At 36.4% G+C, this 20645-nt stretch overlaps 1 protein-coding gene across 1 annotated transcript in view; it reads left to right on the top strand.

The window, feature by feature from the left end:
- Positions 1–20645, top strand: part of LRP1B (LDL receptor related protein 1B) — a 1837899-nt gene that overhangs the window by 1299386 nt on the left and 517868 nt on the right. Inside the window, exon 31 of the mRNA XM_034642051.1 lies at positions 14095–14244. Coding sequence (XP_034497942.1) covers positions 14095–14244 — 150 coding nt within the window. The remainder of the gene's footprint in view (positions 1–14094; positions 14245–20645) is intronic.

Raw genomic sequence — 20645 nt, 5'->3', positions numbered from 1 at the left:
CCTTTATTTATTTATTTATTTATTTATTTATTTATTTACTTACCTTTCTCGGGCTAGGGACCTGGAAATTACATTGATAAATGACAAACTACCCACAGAAAAATTTATTAACAGGAGTAACACATGGATGCAAGGAAACTCGCTAATCAGTAACTCAAAGGAGTGGTTAGAAGTTGGGCTTATCTAGCATCTTAACAAAGAACAGCAAACTTATAGAATAATGAAAAAACAAAGGAAAAGGGTTTTGAACTTAACAAGGGAGGCAAACTATGGGAAGGCAAATATCTGAGGGAAACTAATGGAAGGTGATAAGGGTTGTGTTAGTAAGGTTTATCCTGTAGATTCCTCTCAACACCTTCCTTGGTCTGGTAAGCCTCTAGACTGGTCTCTAGTAATTAAGAGGCTAGGACTGCTTTTAGCAAAAAAGGAGGGCAAAGAGTTTTTATTTTTTGTCTGCCCTTTCTTACTTGTCTTCTAATCGGAATAATTCTTAAGCCAAAGTGGCATATTTTGGAGTGGTATATTCTGATCCCTTACATACTCAACTTTTTCTTGAATAAAATGCTTTGTTTTCAAATTAAAAATGTTATTGAGATCATTTTAGATTCACATGAAGTTATAAAAAATAAGACAGAGAGGTTCCATGTATACTTCATCTAATTTTCCCCCATCGGAACGTTATAAAAAACTACAATAAAATCTTACAACCCAGATACTTACCTTCATGCAGTCCATTAATATTATTCAGATTTCATGTTTTATTTGTATGTATTTGGGTCTTTAATTTAATTTTTATTTTTTTTTAAAGATTTTATTTATTTATTTGACAGAGACAGAGACAGCCAGCGAAAGAGGGAACACAAGCGGGGGAGTGGGAGAGGAAGAAGCAGGCTCATAGCAGAGGAGCCTGATGTGGGACTCGATCTCATAACGCCAGGATCACGCCCTGAGCCGAAGGCAGACGCTTAACCGCTGTGCCACCCAGGTGCCCCTGGGTCTTTAATTTTAGATCTAATTTTATCACATGCTTAGGTTCCTATATCCAAAACCACAATCAAGATACTGAATAAAATGAATGAGGTTCTTATGGATAAGTGGAAAAACAAAAGAATAAAAGAATAAAAAAAGATACTAAATAATTCCAACACCACAGTGGTCTTTCATACTGCCCTTTTATGACCACGCCTCCTCTCTCCTGCCTACCACCTCCTTCCCTTTTCCACCTAACACCGTCTGTCTTCCATTTCTAATATTTTGTTTTTAAGATGTTATATAAATGCAGTCATACAGTATGTAACCTTACGTATTGGTTGTTTTCGACTCAGCTTATATCCTCGGAGAGTCATTGAAATTGAATGTATCAGTACTTTTCTTCTTTTTCTTGCCGAGCAGGAGGCCATGATATGTCAATACCAGTTTATTTAAGCATTCTCCTGTTGGAGGTGGTGGAATGATTCTGATTTTTGACTGCTACAAATAAAGCTGCTATAAAGATTCATGTACAAGTTTTTGTGTGAGCATAAGTTTTTATTCCTCTGGAATAAATTCCAAGGAGCACAGTTGCTGGGTCCTATGGAAACAGTATGCTTAGTTTTATAAGAAACTACTCCGCTGTTTTTCAGAGGAGCTGTATCGTTTTTCGTTTCCACCAACAACGTGTTAATGATCCAGTTTTTTTCTGAATCCTTGTCAGCATTTAGTGTTGTCACTATTTTTTATTTTAGGCATTCTTACAGGTGTGTAGTGATGTCATTGTCACTTTAATTTTCACTTTCTTTTGATGTCAAACATCTTTTCGTGTGCTTGTCATTTGTATATCTTCTGTGAGATGTCTGTTCATTTCTTTTGCTCAATTTTTTAATTGGATTTTTTTAACTGTTGAGTTGTGAGTGTAGGTTTGTTGGTACTAGTCTTTTGTTCATTTGCTGTGTGTTTTCAGTAGCTAGTTTCTGCAACTATCATAATCCCAGAAGCAGGAGTTGTGTTCTATTGTCTGATATGTGGATTGCAAATATTTTCTCCCAGATTGAAGCATGTCTTTTATTGGGCTTTACAGAACAGAAGGTTCTAATGTTGATGTAGCTCAATATTTGAGAGATACTGTAATTATGAATGAAGCGCACAATCTGAATATGCCTCACATCAAGTTATCTAAAAACTATCAGTTGTGGGGATTACCAAAGAGATGGTTGCAAATTTTAGAATATGATTTTAGCTTGATAAAGAAACACAAAAACTTGTAGTGCTAAAAAATAGCTAGCATTTATTGAGCACTTTCTATGTGCTCAATACTATTATATTATTATTACAATTCCACAATGGAGAAGTGAGGGTGTAACAAGGTGGAGGCTGACTAGTCTTTTGCAGATGAACCCAGAAATGAATAGACAAGCTGATTGAAAGGTGATTGAAAGCTCATATTTCTATTTACCTCAGAGAGAAGGCAGGGATGAAGCACAGAGTGCTCGGGTTTCCTCGGTGTACTTATTTCTGCACTTATAAAATCTAAGCATTTTTAAGAGATATTTTTTGAGATAGCCTGATAGCGAATAGGCAATTAACCACATTCTCCTTCCTCATGGAACAACCATGCTCCTTTGGAGCTAAAAATTCAATGTTTCAGAAACAGTTTTGCCTCCCAGAAAAATAATGCCCCTTCTGGTGAACTCTGAAAAGATATCCATTTTGCAGTATCCAGAATATTATAATTCTTCTACAGGTTTGGTAGGGGATGCAGTTTTATGATATTTCTTCACCTACTCTGTATTTTTAATAGTCAGTTTCTACAACTATAACAATCCTAGGTGCAGGAGTTGTGTTCTATTGTCTGAAGATAATGCTACAAAGAGAATATTTAGAAGGTTTCAATGTTATCTTTTATTCATGTCTAGAGGCTTTAAAGTTAATCATCTATGTTTTAATATCTGTAGTATGCCTTCTTCTCCTCTATATCTTTAGTGTTCTACTGTGTCCAAAGAGATCTCCTCATAAGACACATCCCAGCAATATTTAAAAGGCCTCATTAAACTTATTACATATTCAAATTTGAAGGATTATAAAAATATGCAATTTTTAAAAGGTTTTTCTTAATGTTTTTATTCTAAAATCACCTGAAGAGTTTTTTTGGTTTTTTTTTTAAATACTGATTCCTGGGACTAATTCAAACCAAGTAAAATAGAATTTCTGGAGGTGAAGCCCAGGAAACAGTATTTTTAATAGTTTTCCAGATAATTGTAATGCATAGCCAGGGATGAAAAATTTGAAATGAAATTTGGTGTCAGAAAAATATTAAGAAATTTCCATCTCCAGAAAGCATTAATTTTAAAAACTCTTTTTTCTATATATTTGCATTTTTGCTTTAATTCCATATTGCATAGTACGCTGATTTAATTTTGAGTTATTTAAAAAAGAAATGAGACACATAAGGTGAATTTCCCAGTATTTTTTTAATTAAAAAAAAAACAAAATATTTTATTTATTTATTTATTTATTTGAGAGAAAGAGAGAGCACACGGGGTGGGGAGTTGGGGGGGTGAAGCAGACTCCCCACTGAGCTGAGAGCCCAACATGGCGCTACCTCCCAGGACACTGAGATCAGGACCTGAACTGGCAGATGCTTAACTTACTGTGCCACCCAGGTGCCCCTGAACTTCCCAATCTTAACTGTGACAAAATTTAAAACTCAATGGACTTAATTATTTTTAGTAATATATGGAAATATAGCTAGACTATATTTTTTCTAAAAAAATATTATGTAGTTATTTCTTATATTAATGCATTTCTATTATAAGAGCAATTACATAATTTTGGCAAATTACATTGTCTCAATTAAAAAATACACTGGGCTACTTAAATCAAAATATTAAAATAATACATTAAGGGAAATCTTTGGCTTAGAGAGGGTCAGAATGAAGTGTTTGAATTAACTGAATTTTTACAATAATAGAAAAGATAGGTGAAAAGATAGATTTCCTTTTCATAAAAGTTTTTAAATTTAAATGATGACTTCTTTTCTTCCGTGATACACCTGTTACATTATTGAATCTAGGTTTCCTCTTTTGATTACCAAATCCAGATGATATTAAAAATAAATGTGTCTTATAGAAATAAGTCTATGTTAATAGTGGTATATTCTTCAGAAAGATCTGACAGTACTTTTGAAGATACTTTCATTTCAGTCACCCTCACCCATTCTGAGGACCCTTTAGTACAAGCATAATCATATTTCATTGCATAGGTTTTAGGACACTTTTATAAACATGCTCGTATTTGATCTGTTTTCTCATAGCTTTTGATTTACCATTTTAAAATCACTGAGTAGTTTCAACTGCATCAAAGCAGTATCAGTTCACTGCTTAGTGATTCATCTTTTGAAACAGTGCAACAGAGACTCAATTCAGAAATTTTTCCAATAAATGGACACCAATTAATTCTTCAATGTTATTAAAACCTAAGTGTATGAGAATAACAAAATAAAAAAATCTTATCCTGGGTCACCTGGGTGGCTCAGTCCTTAAGTGTCTGCCTTCAGCTCAGGCCGTGATCCCAGGGTCCTGGGATCGAGCCCTGCTCCACTGGGAGCCTACTTCTTCCTTTCCCATTCCCCCTGCTTGTGTTACCTCTCTTGCTGGCTCTCTCTCTCTCTGTCAAATAAATAAATACAATCTTAAAAAAAAATCTTATCCTGTGAAAATATTTACATTAAGCACTTTAAAAATAGTACTTTTAGAAGGAAGGGAGTTAAGATGGCGGAGGAGTAGGGGACCCCTTTTTCAGCCGGTCCCCTGAGTCAAGCTGGATAGGTACCAGACCAGCCTGAACATCCATGGAATCAGCCTGAGATGCAGGAAGATACATCTGGATCTCTACAAATGAAGATCTCCAGCACTGAGTATTGAGGTACGAAGCGGGGAGGCGTGAAACTGCACACAGATATCGGAAGATAAATGGAAGGGGGAGGGAGCCACCGTGTCCGGGCCTCGGGAAGCGGTAGCCACCTTCACAGGGGAGCGGGCAGACCGTGGACCCGCACCCTTGAGACAGCAGAATGAGACCATGATCCGGGGGTGCGCGCTAACAAGCATCTCACGGAACTCAGGAACTCCGGTGTGCTCACTGGATCCAGACTGAGACTGGGAGCTCCGGGAGCTCCAGGAGCGCATGCAGGGTGGCTGGCGACTGGCTGCCTGCGGGGTTAGAAACACAAAGGACAGAGACGCATCAGCCCTGGAAGTGAGGGCTGGGATGCCGGGTGTGGGGCGCACAGCCCGGGATGCTACAGGGTTGAACAACACCAGTAGAAACAGAGTTAAAGTGGCCAGAACATCAGTGGAGAAAGGGCCACAATCCCTCTGTTCTGTGACAGAGGCTGAATTTCGGCCGCTGATGCTCTGACTCTCAGAAGAGGCACAGAAGACCGCCAGGGAAAGCCACCAGAGACAAAAGACTGGAAATAGCGGATCACAGTGTGCTAATCCCCACCCCCTCTCGCAGGGGACACAGAGACTCTACCCAAATAGGGTTGCCTGAGTACCAGCATGGCAGGCCTCTCCCCCAGAAGGCAGGCTGAAAAATCAAGAAGCCCACAACCCGGGGCGCCTGAGTCGCACAGTCATTAAGTGCCTGTATTAGGCTTAGGGTGTGATCACAGTATTCCGGAAAGGAGTCCCTCCATCGGGCTTCTCCATGGGGAGCCAGCTTCTTCCTCTCCCACTCCCCTGCTTGGGTTCCCTTTCTTGCTGTCTGTCTCTCTCTCTCAAATAAATAAATAAAATCTTTAAAGAAGAAGCCCACATCCCTAAGATCTCTATAAAACAAGGGCACACAGCCTGGGTCCCAATCAATAATTGGGGCTCTGGACAATCCCAAAATCTCTCCTCATTAGAATGATGAGAAGGAAAAGTCTATCCCAGCAAAAAAAAAAAAAAAGATAATGAGTCTGTGGCCTCTGCCACAGAATTAATACATATGGATGTATTCAAATTATCAGAAATGGAATTCAGAGCAACAATAGTCAAGATGATGAGTAGACTTGAAAAAAGTATTAATGAAAATGTTACTGAGAATATAGAATCCCTAAGGGCAGAAATGAGAGTGAATCGGACAGAAATTAAAAATTCTATGAGCCAAATGCAGTCAAAACTAGAGGTTCTGATGGCCAGGGTCACCGAGGCAGAGGAACACATTAGCGAATTGGAGGATGGGTTAGTAGAAGAAAAAACGAAAATAGAAGCTGGTCTTAAAAAAAACCACACTGACAAATGTAGATTACGGGAGATTACTAACTCTATGAAACGATCCAATGTCAGAATCATCAGCATCCCTGAGGGGGTAGAGAAAAACAGAGGTCTAGAAGACATATTTGAACAAATTGTAGCTGAAAACTTCCCTAATCTAGCAAGGGAAACAAACATTCGTGTCCATGAGGCAGAGAGGACCCCACCCAAGCTCAACCCCGACAAACCTACGCCACGTCACGTCATAGTGCAATTCGCAAATATCAGATCCAAGGATACAGTTTTGAAAGTGGCCAGGGCAAAGAAATTTCTCACGGACCAAGGCAAAGGTATCAGAATTGCGTCAGACCTGTCTACACAGACCTGGAATGAGAGAAAGGGTGGGGGGGGGCATTTTTAAATCTCTTTCAGAGAAAAACATGCAGCCAAGGATCCTTTATCCAGCAAGGCNCAAGGATCCTTTATCCAGCAAGGCTATCATTCAGAATTGATGGAGAAATAAAGACGTTCCAGAATTGCCAGTCATTAACCAATTTCGTAACCATGAAACTAGCCCTAGAGGAGATATTAAGGGGGGGTTCTCTAAAGGTAAAAAGGCCCCAAGGGTGATACAGAGCAGAAAGTCACAACCGATACAAAGACTTTAAAGAGAAATGGCATCATTAAAATCATATCTGTCAATAATCTCTATCAATCTAAATGGCTTAAACTCTCCCATAAAACGCCACAGGGTTGCAGATTGGATAAAAAGACATGACCCATCCATTTGCTGTCTACAAGAGACTCATTTTGAACCCAAAGATGCATTCAGACTTAGAGTAAGGGGATGGAGTACCATCTTCCACGCAAATGGACCTCAAAAGAAAGCTGGAGTAGCAATTCTCATATCAGATAGACTGGATTTTAAACTAGAGGCCATAGAGAGAGATACAGAAGGGCACTATATTATTCTTAAAGGAAGTATTCAACAAGTGGATATGACAATTATTAATATATATGCCCCCAACAGGGGAGCAGCAAGATACACAAGCCAACTCTTAACCAAAATAAAGAGACATATAGATAAGAACACAGTAATAGTAGGGGACCTCAACACCCCACTATCAGAAATAGACAGAACACCCTGGCAAAAACTAAGCAAAGAATCAAAGGCTTTGAATGCCATACTCGACGAGTTGGACCTCATAGATATATATAGAACACTACACCCCAGAACCAAAGAATACTCATTCTATTCAAATGCCCATGGAACATTCTCAAGAATAGATCATGCTCTGGGACACAAAACAGGTCTCAGCCAATACCAAAAGATTGAAATTATCCCCTGCATATTCTCAGACCACAACGCTCTGAAATTGGAACTCAACCACAAGGAAAAACCTGGAAGAAACTCAAACACTTGGAGGCTAAGAACCATCCTGCTCAAGAATGACTCGATAAACCAGGAAATCAAAAAACAAATTAAACAATTTATGGAGACCAACGAGAATGAATACACAACGGTCCAAAACCTATGGGATACTGCAAAGGCAGTCCTAAGGGGGAAATACATAGCCATCCAAGCCTCACTCAAAAGAATAGAAAAATCTAAAATGCAGTTTCTATATTCTCACCTCAAGAAACTGGAACAGCAACAGAGGGACAGGCCTAACCCACTGACAAGGAAGGAGTTGACCAAGATTAGAGCAGAAATCAATGAATTAGAGACCAGAACCACAGTAGAGCAGATCAACAGGACTAGAAGCTGGTTCTTTGAGAGAATCCATAAAATTGATAGACCACTGGCAAAACTTGTCCAAAAACAAAGAGAAAGGACTGAGATTATTAAAATTATGACTGAAAAGGGAGAGGTCACGACCAGCACCATTGAAATTGCAAGGATTATTAGAAACTTTTATCAACAGCTATATGCCAAAAAACTAAACAATCTGGAAGAGATGGAGGCCTTCCTGGAAACCTATAAACTACCAAGACTGAAACAGGAAGAAATAGATTTCTTAAATAGGCCAATTAACTATGAAGAAATTGAGTCAGTGATAAACAACCTTCCAAATAATAAAACTCCAGGCCCAGACGGTTTTCCTGGGGAATTCTACCAAACATTCAAAGAAGAAATAATACCTATTCTCCTAAAGCTATTTCAAAAAATAGAAACAGAAGGAAAGCTACCAAACTCATTCTATGAGGCTAATATTACCTTGATCCCCAAACCAGGCAAAGACCCCCTCAAAAAGGAGAATTACAGACCGATTTCTCTAATGAATATGGATGCCAAAATCCTCAACAAGATCCTTGCTAATAGAATCCAACAGTACATTAAAAGGATTATCCATCATGACCAAGTGGGATTCATACCTGGGATGCAAGCATGGTTCAACACTCGCAAATCAATCAATGTGATACATCATATCAACAAGAAAAGACTCAAGAACCATATGATCCTCTCAATTGATGCAGAAAAAGCATTTGACAAAATACAGCATCCTTTCCTGATTAAAACCCTTCAGAGTGTAGGAATAGAGGGTACATTTCTCAATCTCATAAAAGCCATCTATGAAAAGCCTACTGCAAGCATTATTCTCAATGGGGAAAAGCTGGAAGCCTTTCCCTTAAGATCAGGAACACGACAAGGATGCCCACTCTCGCCACTATTATTCAACATAGTACTAGAAGTCCTTGCAACAGCAATCAGAAGACAAAAAGGGATCAAAGGTATCCAAATCGGCAAAGAAGAAGTCAAACTGTCTCTCTTTGCAGATGACATGATACTCTATATGGAAAACCCAAAGGAATCCACTCCCAAACTATTAGAAGTTATAGAACAATTCAGTAAGGTGGCAGGATACAAAATCAATGCCCAGAAATCAGTTGCATTTCTATACACGAATAACGAGACTGAAGAAAGAGAAATTAGGGAATCCATCCCATTTACAATAACACCAAAAACCATACGTTACCTTGGAATTAACTTAACCAGAGACGTAAAGGACCTATATCCTAGAAACTATAGATCACTTTTGAAAGATATTGAGGAAGACATAAAAAGATGGAAAAATATTCCATGCTCATGGATTGGAAGAATTAACATAGTTAAAATGTCCATACTACCCAGAGCAATCTACACTTTCAATGCTATCCCGATCAAAATACCGAGGACATTTTTCAAAGAACTGGAACAAATAGTCCTTAAATTTGTATGGAACCAGAAAAGGCCCCGAATCTCCAAGGAACTGTTGAAAAGGAAAAACAAAGCTGGGGGCATCACAATGCCGGATTTCGAGCTGTACTACAAAGCTGTGATCACAAAGACAGCATGGTACTGGCACAAAAACAGACACATCGACCAATGGAACAGAATAGAGAACCCAGAAATGGACCCTCGGCTCTTTGGGCAACTAATCTTTGATAAAGCAGGAAAAAACATCCGGTGGAAAAAAGACAGTCTCTTCAATAAATGGTGCTGGGAAAATTGGACAGCTACATGCAAAAGAATGAAACTTGACCACTCTCTCACACCATACACAAAAATAAACTCCAAATGGATGAAAGACCTCAATGTGAGACAGGAATCCATCAAAATTCTAGAGGAGAACATAGGCAACAACTTCTATGACATCGGCCAGAGCAACCTTTTTCACGACACATCTCCAAAGGCAAGAGAAATAAAAGATAAAATGAACTTATGGGACTTTATCAGGATAAAGAGCTTCTGCACAGCCAAGGAAACAGTCAAAAAAACTAAGAGACAGCCCACGGAATGGGAGAATATATTTGCAAAGGACACCACAGATAAAGGACTGGTATCCAAGATCTACAAAGAACTTCTCAAACTCAATACACGAGAAACAAATAAACAAATCATAAAATGGGCAGAAGATATGAACAGACACTTTTCCAATGAAGACATACAAATGGCTAACAGACACATGAAAAAATGTTCAAAATCATTAGCCATCAGGGAAATTCAAATCAAAACCACACTGAGATACCACCTTACGCCAGTTAGAATGGCAAAGATAGACAAGGCAAGAAACAACAATTGTTGGAGAGGATGTGGAGAAAGGGGATCCCTCCTACATTGTTGGTGGGAATGCAAGTTGGTACAGCCACTCTGGAAAACAGTGTGGAGGTCCCTTAAAAAGTTAAAAATTGAACTACCCTATGACCCAGCCATTGCACTACTGGGTGTTTACCCCAAAGATACAGACTTAGTGAAGAGAAGGGCCATATGCACCCCAATGTTCATAGCAGCATTGTCCACATTAGCTAAATTGTGGAAGGAGCTGAGATTTCCTTCAACAGATGACTGGATTAAGAAGCTGTGGTCCATATATACAATGGAATATTACTCAGCTATCAGAAAGAATGAATTCTCAACATTTGCCGCAACATGGACGGCACTGGAGGAGATAATGCGAAGTGAAATAAGTCAAGCAGAGAAAGACAATTATCATATGATTTCTCTCATCTATGGAACATAAGAACTAGGATGATCGGTAGGGGAAGAAAGGAATAAAGAAAAGGGGGGTAATCAGAAGGGGGAATGAAACATGAGAGACTATGGACTATGAGAAACAAACAGAAGACTTCAGAGGGGAGGGGGGTGGGGGAATGGGATAGACTGGTGATGGGTAGTAAGGAGGGCATGTATTGCATGGTGCACTGGGTGTTATAAGCAACTAATGAAGCATCGAACTTTACATCGGAATCCGGGGATGTACTGTATGGTGACTAACATAATATAATAAAAAAATCATTAAAAAAATTTTAAAAAATAGTACTTTTAAACATGCATATATCTGTGAATTTTGAACATATATCAGAATTTTGAACATATATGACCAGTTTCTTGAATTCATTATAGGATTTTTAAAATATTTCATTTCAGGGTTCTTGGGTGGCTCAGTCAGTTAAGCATCTGCCTTTGGCTCTGGTCATGATCTTAGGGTTTTGGAATGGAGCCCCACACTGGGCTCCTTGCTCAGTGGGGAGTCTGCTTCTCCCTCCTCCTCCACTCATGCTCTGTCTCTCTCAAATAAATAAATAAAATCTTAAAAAAATATTTCAATTCTATTTTATAAACTATTCCATCCTAATATTGAAGCAAAAACCTAAGCCATGCCAAGTAGACCTATTGAATCATTGCCCTTCTTCCCTTTTGTCATAGCATCCAGGTATAGATAGGGTATTAAGAAATTCTGTTGGGGGGATAATTCAACTTTAGTAGGCAGAACTCCTTGAAGACAACTTACAATTTTCCTAATGGAATTAATTAAATAACCCATTCATGCAGTCAGCGTTTATAAGTTCTTCTCTTCTCTAGCCAATATGCTCGGTATTGAAAATCAAAGCTCACTACCACACTGCTTCTTTTCTTTAGGCATTCAAAAGTCCACGAACAAAAATGTTGAGTAGTAAACTGTGGGGAACTCTGACCCCAAAACAGCACTTCCCTGCTCTGTATAATGTATGCTTTACACAGCCTATGTTAGAGTCTAGAAATCATGGAGTCTTAGGTGGATGAGAAAGTTCTGACACTGTGGGTTAATCTGGAGTTGGGCACATTTGGTATTAATGCACCCTTTCCTTCAAAAAAAGAGGTTGAGGAAACTTAGACAAATTTAATCCCTCAAGAAAGGCCTGCCAAGAATATTGATTTTAAAAATCAAGGTGAAGAAAAATAATAGAGGGGGGAAGTTTGTGGTGTAAATGCAATTCCTCTACAATTTCTGCAGATGGGTCACAAATATGACTCTTTAGGTTCTTTGCAGCCAAAGCAAAGAGAGAAATATGAGCAGTTACAATTTTATATTTTCCACTATAGCTTTTTCTGGCACTGAGCCCTGAAAGAAATTTCTCCCATGGGTCCTTGTATAAAGAGGTCACTATGTAATATATTATTTCAGACACTATATCCTGAAAAGTGTAACAGTGGTTTTCCTATGGCTACTTCTTATAGCATCCTTCATTTAAATCAAGGGCACAATGCCAGAACTCAATTCAGCAACAGATTAAGTGAGGGACAAAAACCCAGTGATCTAAAAAAGCAGATAGCTCTCTGATGGTTTGGCTTGATTGAGAGATAAAATTTGGAATATCTAGAGGGATAAATAACTGCCTAGAAGGAATTCTTCATAAATGTATTAATTCAGTTCTTGATGAAAATATGACTACAAAATATTTGGCGTATATTTTGTACCATAAATCTCTAGTGAGATATTCTTCATTGCTGATTAAAGTTAGATTTATGTGATTTAGATAGCCAACTTAAGCAGAAGGTAGAATAGACCTTCTAAGTAGTAAGTGGTCTAAACCAGGATTTTCACTCAAAAAAATGCATGGAGGTGACTCAGAAAGTACCTATAGAATAAAAGAACTTCCTCTGATAAAAAATTGAATGATGGATGACCTTCAACCTGAAAATATTACACCAAAGAACATGAATGTGATAGTTTTTATTTGATTATTTTCTAAAGTATTTAAAGCCAATCCCCCACAGTAGTCATAAAAAAAAATCTAAAAACTTTATCCCTGAAATGTCTGATTTTATTTACTAGTTTTATTCTGTACCTTTCAGACTTCTATTAGTAAAACATACTGATAAATCAATAAATAGCTGCTATATTGTATAGACTTGTAGTATTATTTCTACTTGGTCAAAACGGGTCTGATAAATCAATTCTATTCCCTGGATTGGGACTATCTGTAACTGGAAATATTTTGAGTATATTTAACTCTTTCTCAATGAACTGGAACTCATTTGATTCTTTCCAAGTGTCTCCTTCCTTCCTTCCTTCTTTTTTTTTAATCTGTCTTTGTTTGTTTGTTTCTTTTTTTAAATAGGGAAGGGTTTTTGTTTGCTTGTTTATTTGTTTTTGTTTGTTTTTTGTGGTTTCCTTCCTTCATTCTCTGAGGAAGATTCCAGAACCAATTTATAGTACTGTATGCCTGAGTATATGTCCACATGTGCTTTTCCACAAGTAGTTGTGGGTCATAGAAGACCAACATGGAATGACAGAGTTATTGTAACATGAACCCTGAGCCTATTGAGCATGCCAATAATTAAGTAGATGTGTACCAAGAATCCTCAGCAATCAAAATATACATATCCTGAGACCTTTGAAAACCACGAGTACCGCTATAACATATGAAATTGTCCATAAAATGCAATAAACCTACAGTGATATACTGTGACGTGGGGATAATGATCTTAAGCCTTTGGCTTGGTTCCCTTAGTAGGTGGTTGATTTATTGCCCCATGAAAGATCCTAAATAAGCCCAATTCAATTCCGTGCTTCAGTGACATTACAGATTTTTGAAATTCTACTTCTGTATTTACTTGAAAATCATTGAAACACAACAACTTGAATCTATAACTGCCTAAAGTAAATTTTACTGAAAGTAGGGGCGAATTAAAAATTTCATCAATGGTATTACTTTCCCAAAAGAGTATTATGCATTAAAATTTTCTGAGGCAAAGCAGTGTAACAAAGAGGGCAGGCAGTCAATTTGGAAATAGAAACTTTGTTAAAATTTCTGTAAGCTCCATTTGCTAGCTATGGACTCAAATAGATTTCTTAACTATTCTAGGTATTATTTTTCTTATTCATGAAATGAGACAGTCATTGCTTTCAGTGTCACAGATTGTTGTGATAATCAACAGATAACGCTTAAGTGCCTTTGAAAGTATATTGTTCCACAGATAGTTAAACCAGTATATTTCCCTATTAGCCAAATCTTATTTTTAAAGACAAAAATCTAAGCTTGCAACTTATTTTTTCCCCTCAAATCTAGTGCTAGGTGAACAGTACTATTTAAGTGGCTACTGTGATGTTTAAGTTGTATAATTTAATTACAGGTCTATCGATAGACTATGTGGAAAACAAGCTTTATTGGATCAGTTCGGGAAATGGAACCATAAATAGATGCAACCTGGATGGTGGTAATTTAGAAGTAATAGAGTCAATGAAAGAAGAATTAACAAAAGCTACAGCCCTGACCATCATGGGTAAGTGTAAAGGTACTATAGCTAGGATGCTATGTATTGATTGGGGGGTGATTAATTATGACCTGTTAAAAGCTTAGAAAAGTTACTGCTCCATTAACACTAGAGGCACATTCAAATTATACATATCTATGAGAGTTGTTTTTTCTTTTTCTTTTTTCTTTTTAACCTTAGCAAGCAGGCTTGTAAGATTATCCAGATCAGGGACTTTGTGCTGTTTGCAATACAAACTTTATCGTTATTAATTCTTGGCTGTGCCTTGTATTATTTTATGATTATTTTCTTTGTTCTACTGCAGTGTTCTAAAGTGTAAGGGCCTTGTGTATTTGTCACAATAAAGTCAAATCTGGCTTATGTCTGATTTTAAAGGATATCTTGATTCACACAGATCATTCAAAAAACAAGGCCACAGGGCCCATTGACCAAAGAATGAAATTATTCTCCTACAAATAATTCTTTCTTATTTTTAGGGATGAGTAGTCTTACTGTTTTGAGCCTCATTTCCCTTCTTTTTGGTTCAGTCTTTGGGAAAAATAAAAAGATGCCAGATGAATAAGACAATTAGGAAGATCACAGGGAGGTATGGCTTTTCATAGAACAAATAATCAACTTCTACGGTATTGATACTAGAAGTTGATTTTTGAAATATGAATTTTAATACAAAATAGTTTGAGTTTTAGAAAAGATGTAAGAGTAGATACCATAAAGAACTGCTTTTTGGTGAGAATAACTGTGTCTTTACTTAATGAACGGCTGGCTCTAAACTGACATTCATGGTAGGTCAGCAGTATGAGGATTAGATCTTCCACATAGAACCTCAGTAGTTATGTTTGGTTACAGGAAATCAGAAAACTGATTTCATATTTGCAATTCTAAATACGAGGTATTCTGGATAGCATGTGTGTGTGTGTATGTACTATATATAATTATATGTATATACATAAATACTATATATATAACTATATTTACTATTTATGAAAAGTCAATGTGAATGTATTTCTAAACATTTATGTAGGTAATAAATTAAGTCTTTTCAATAAATATTCTACAATCTTCACCTCTTATCATTTCCCAAATTGAATGTTTATTTTTGGTTTTGTTTTCACTAATGTCTGTTGCCTAATATAAAGTTTTTAAGTAAATAGTGGTTAGTTGAGAAAGATGTGAAAATGTATTCTCTACTAAAAAAAATTGTTTTCATCACCTTTTATTTCAATTAGATTTAAAATATCTGAATAAAAGTGAATAAGGTTTGCATATTTCAAATTATTATTTAAAACAGGATGAGTTTGGGATATATGAAAAAAATTAAAATTCAGTTCAGTTCAACATGTATTTGGAATCTTTTAAGTACAGACAGTGTGTATTTGTCTCTGAAGTACAAATATAAACATGGACACTATTCTCAAACAAAACAAAACAGAACATACATTTCTGTGAGGGAGAGAGAGAAAAAAAGATTGTTTCAACCAATCATCAATCACAAAGAATATTTCAGTTTCAATAGCTGAGAAATATAGGTAATAAATATATTTGCCTTAATAGAGTTGTGAAAATCAAATGGAAATGCATGGGAATACATTTTGATAATGTAGAGTTTTTTTACAAACATCAAAGGTAAGATCTGGCATCACTTAATTTAATCTTTAAAATACTCTGGAATTTTATCTTGTTGGGGATTTGCAGATATCTGGCATAGTGTGGCATTGGATGTTCAGTAGCTTTCTTTTGCTGTACTTTTAATCCTAAATGGCTGTCTTTCTGCTATCATTTTCACCATTTTAAAAAAATTGTTTCTTAGAATTAGTGTTATTTTTTAAAGTTTTTTTTTCCCCCAGAGGCGAAATTTAAACTTGTAAAAAAATATCTTATTTTTAATAATGTCCCAAGTTTCTTTCTAGCCTTTGGACAATTCCTGTATTATTTGTAGAGCGTTGTGTTTTCAGAAGTTAAGCACACACGCAAGGATTGTATTTGACAAGTAGGTTATTTTAAAGCATAAATTTATTTATAATTTTCTTATAAGGCAATAAGGAAAATAAGGTTATTTTCTATTACTCAGCTTTGCCAAACTAACAAGAAAAAATTATTTCATGTAGTATATTTATACATATTTTAAATCATCTGAGTAAAAATAGCAGAGTTTAAATTCTGCAACAATCCCCAATTCACCACCCACATTATGTTTTCAAAAATTGAATTCCAATATACCTTATGAAATCAACCTAAACTAGGAAATAATATAGCCAAGGAACACAATAAATTAGAGGGAAAAATGTTAAAATATGTTATAACATTTCAAAGAACGTCTTTGAGTTTTTAGTGAATATTATATATATACATATACTATAAAAATCATTTCCTCATAGAATAATGGAAAGCTTTATGAAGGTTTATTTCTGCTAACATGATTGCTACCCACCGTGCTGTTAGTAGAAAATGAATACTAAACTTACAGAACTCAATGCTGTAAACAAAGTGACAAAAATAGAGCAGTAGTCCCTTGTAGCAAAATAAAATAAAGTCAGTTTTGTTCCCTGATAAAATGGAAGAGTGAAAGTTTGGGGGAAATCATAATGCCTGTATTGTGTCAGCACTGTGAAACTGATAGGACATTAGCACTGCATGGGAACCCAACTTTGCCTACATTAAAATTATTTTAACAAGTGAATGGCTGTGTAGGTATACCCCTCCCTGCCACCATAATTTGATTAAACCTGAAAGATAAAAATAAATATATAAAACCTATTAATGCTTCTATTGTCAACAATGCATTCAGTGGATATATCTAAATACATCTTTAGTTTGGAGATTTAAAACTTCAAGGACAGTACCTTAGAGAAGCAGCAAACAACCTCTATTTTACAAAGTTCCCTCACTTGGCTCTGAACTTGGTCTGCTGCTCAGAATCCCCCTTCTTTGAGAACCTCTCTCCTCTTTTTCTTTGGGGATGGAATAAAGGGTGATGACCTGTTTCCTGCAGAGGCTAAATATTGTAGTCAGATAAAAAAGGCAATATAAAAGTAAAACAGAAGAACTTTACAGCTTACTATCCAGGGGATTACTGATGATTATAGCTACAAATGTTTAAGGAGCTATTTACCTACAGTAATACTGAAATTACACATCTCTAAAGCAAGGAAATAATTGTGTTATGAAGCTACCAGTTACATGCCAGTGTATACCAGCTCCTCAGGCGTACTACCTAGGCAATGATAACTAACTGAAAGTTTGTGTTTCACTAAAGTTTAGAAGTAATTTTCCTAAAATTGAATGAAAAATCTCTTTAGACACTTCTTATCATTTTTTTCAAACCTGAAAGATGTTGAATTATAACGATTTAGGGTTCCCAGTTTTATTTGGAAAATATATATACAGAAGAAACTGAAAAAGAACTTTGAAATATTAAGATCAGGTAAAGTAGAAGGTTAATAAAGCAATGATTTGATGATTTAACCAAGTCCAAGACCCCAAGATCAAGATTGCTATATCCAAATTTCACACTTTGATACTTCTTGCAAGAAGTGGTGCTTAACTTCTGTCCCCTTAAGTGTGGGCTAGACTTAGTGACTCATTTCTCATGAACGAAATAAGACAAATGTGATGGTGTGTGACTTTAGAGTTAAGATCATAAAAGGCCCGAGCCTTCCTCCTTGTCCTCACTTTCTTGGTTGGCTGACTCAGGGCAAAGCCAGCTGACATGTCATGAGGTCATCCACATAGCCCAGTGGAAAAGTCCACACAGCAAGGAACTGGGACCTTTGGCCAGCAGCCATGTGAGTCAGTCATCCTGAAAGCAGAACGTCTATCTCAGTTAAGATTTCAGATGACTATAGTCCAAGCCAATGCGTTATAGCAAACTCAAGAGAGATCCTGAACCAGAACCACCCATATACCTGCTCCCAAACTCCTAACCCACAGAAACTATGAGACACAACAAATGTTTATTGTTTTAAGTACTGAGTTTTGAGGGTATTCTTTAAAACAGCAAAAAGATAAGTAATCTGTATGTCATTCCATCTATAGAAATCATTCATTTATAAACAGAATTATGAAATCAAATCCTTATTTAATAGAATCAAAATAATTATGAATAGTAAAGTGTGTCAGGTATAATAAAACCCAATCGTTCCAACACGGTAGAAACTGATGGTTGGTAGAAATTGAGTTTAGGCTTCAATATGCAGACTCACTTGGGAATGGTAGGAAGTATGATAACACTGGAGAAAGCTAATGCCTCACCTCTCAGATCCGCTTAATTTTGCCATAAAGAACATTAAGCAGTTGTGTCAGATCTTTCATTTTGCAAGAGAGGCAAGAAATCCAGTTAAAACAAAAAAATCTCATAATTTGTAAATGTTTGCAAGTAGTTGTATTAAAAAAAATGCAGGCTAACATACTGTATAGGCTAACTGTGAAAATTAACACTAGATAAGCCTAGCAAACTAACAAAAACCCCCATCACAAAAACCATGGTTGGGTGTACTTGATTCAGCCCAGAGAACAGCAGTTATTACTCAGCTTTGGTTTGATCATCATCATTTATACTGGTGGCTTTGAATTATTGAGAGAAGAGGATGGAGTTAAGGCAGCTAATGCCCAGCTATACCAGTAAAGGAGACTAGGTAAAATCAATTAATCATTCAATCAATCAGTTACCTGGTAGAGCTGGCATAATTTACAGAGGAGAAGGGATCTCCCTCCACAGGACAGGACATATGACTTTCCAGCAAGCTTTTGTGGTCTTGTTTGACCAGACCTTGTATTCTGCCTGAGGCATATAGAGATGCAGAAAGTTTGAATGTAATGTCCACATCTTATTTCAGTTCAACTGAAACTAGCCTATAACTTTAAATATCAAATGCTTCCCCATTAAAAAGAAAAAAAAGATGACCTTGTCAATTGTCTTTCTCAAACTGTCAGAGCCAGCAAAAACAATAGTTTCTGCTTTCAAATCCAATAGCTCTAAATTTGTATCTACTACTTATTTGTCTTAGATATTTTTCTCAGTATTTAGCCACTCTTTTTACGGGAATTTTCTTTTATAAGTATATCATTTTCATGAAATAATGGTACTCTAGAACATTTTCTTACATGATTTTTAAGTTGTTTGTGCTATAAATAGGGTACAGTCAGCTATGCTATATTTGACAATTGATTACCTAGATACAGAGCTTTTTTGTTTGTGTTTGTTCAGCTTTCCTCATGAATTTTGGCATTTTCCTGATCATTAATGCCTTCAGGAGACAGTGAGGTAAACTTAAGTTAATCAAGTTGCCATTCAATTTTAAGTAGCTTTGTGAAAAGGAGGAAGAGCTTGAAACTATTGACTAAAATTAGGGTTTGTGGGTTATTTATGGATTATATTTAACATAGTATTCCTTTTCACTGTCAGCACACGCAGTTTGAGAGCAGAGTGTATATATTGTGTTCACATTGAAGAAAGAGTTAGAAAAATCAATTTATGGTCCTGAGAGGAAAGACACAAATTAAACAAATGAACTGGCTGAAACAGACTTTCTGGTATTTGAAGAAAATTAAGATGGAATTCAGGAAATAGGAGGATGGTGACTTACCTGTACTTTGTATTTTTTGTTTGGGGCAGGGAGGATCTGGGGCAAACGGACCATAAATTTAAAATAGAAGTGAAGGTCTGGGAATTATTTAAGCAGGCTTGAAGAAATCAGTGTGTCTATATAGAAAATCCTTGGCACTTGTGGATTTAATGGTCAGCATCTTCTTTAATCACAGGCTGATCTCGATATAGTCCATTAAAATGTATCATGTAGTAATCTGTCAAGCTTTTCTAGGGCAAGAATTTGAGTTCTGGGCACTACATGCTGGTATAAGCTTGAATTTAAAATTTCACTCCACACTCACATCTTATGAGCTATTTATTCATTGTTCTTTGCTACTGCACTGAATATACAGTTAGTCTCATTGAGATTCAATTGCGCATCTAATTTTTGTTTTGTTTTCTGGTGCTATATGACCTTTGGAAATTGTCTTTATGGTGGTATTTACAGACAAGAATTCTAAAGTTAACATGACATGTTCTTGAATGTTGTCTGAGAGAAAGAACTTCCTCTGTCCTATGGTCCTTCTAGCTGGACTTAGAATCAACTTGACATGAGACAGATTAACAGGAAAAAATCAAATTTACCTGAGTACATATGAGGAATCTACACACAAGAAATTCCAAAGACAGTGAGTCAACATGGAGCTTATAGGAGCTAAGGAGAGGGGTAGGGGCCTAAGGGTACAAAGGGGAGAAAGCTTATTAACAAGAAGGAGAAAAGAAATATTTAGAAAAACCAGATTGTTCTGTTTATTGCAGTTAAGTGTTCTAGGTAAAGGGGAGTCTCTGTTAATAGCTCTCTCTTCCTATTACAGGCTCTTCTTTC

The sequence above is a fragment of the Ailuropoda melanoleuca genome, chromosome 2, assembly GCF_002007445.2.
Source record: "Ailuropoda melanoleuca isolate Jingjing chromosome 2, ASM200744v2, whole genome shotgun sequence".
In the NCBI taxonomy this organism is placed as follows: domain Eukaryota; kingdom Metazoa; phylum Chordata; class Mammalia; order Carnivora; family Ursidae; genus Ailuropoda; species Ailuropoda melanoleuca.
This window is presented reverse-complemented; position numbering and strand designations above follow the sequence as displayed.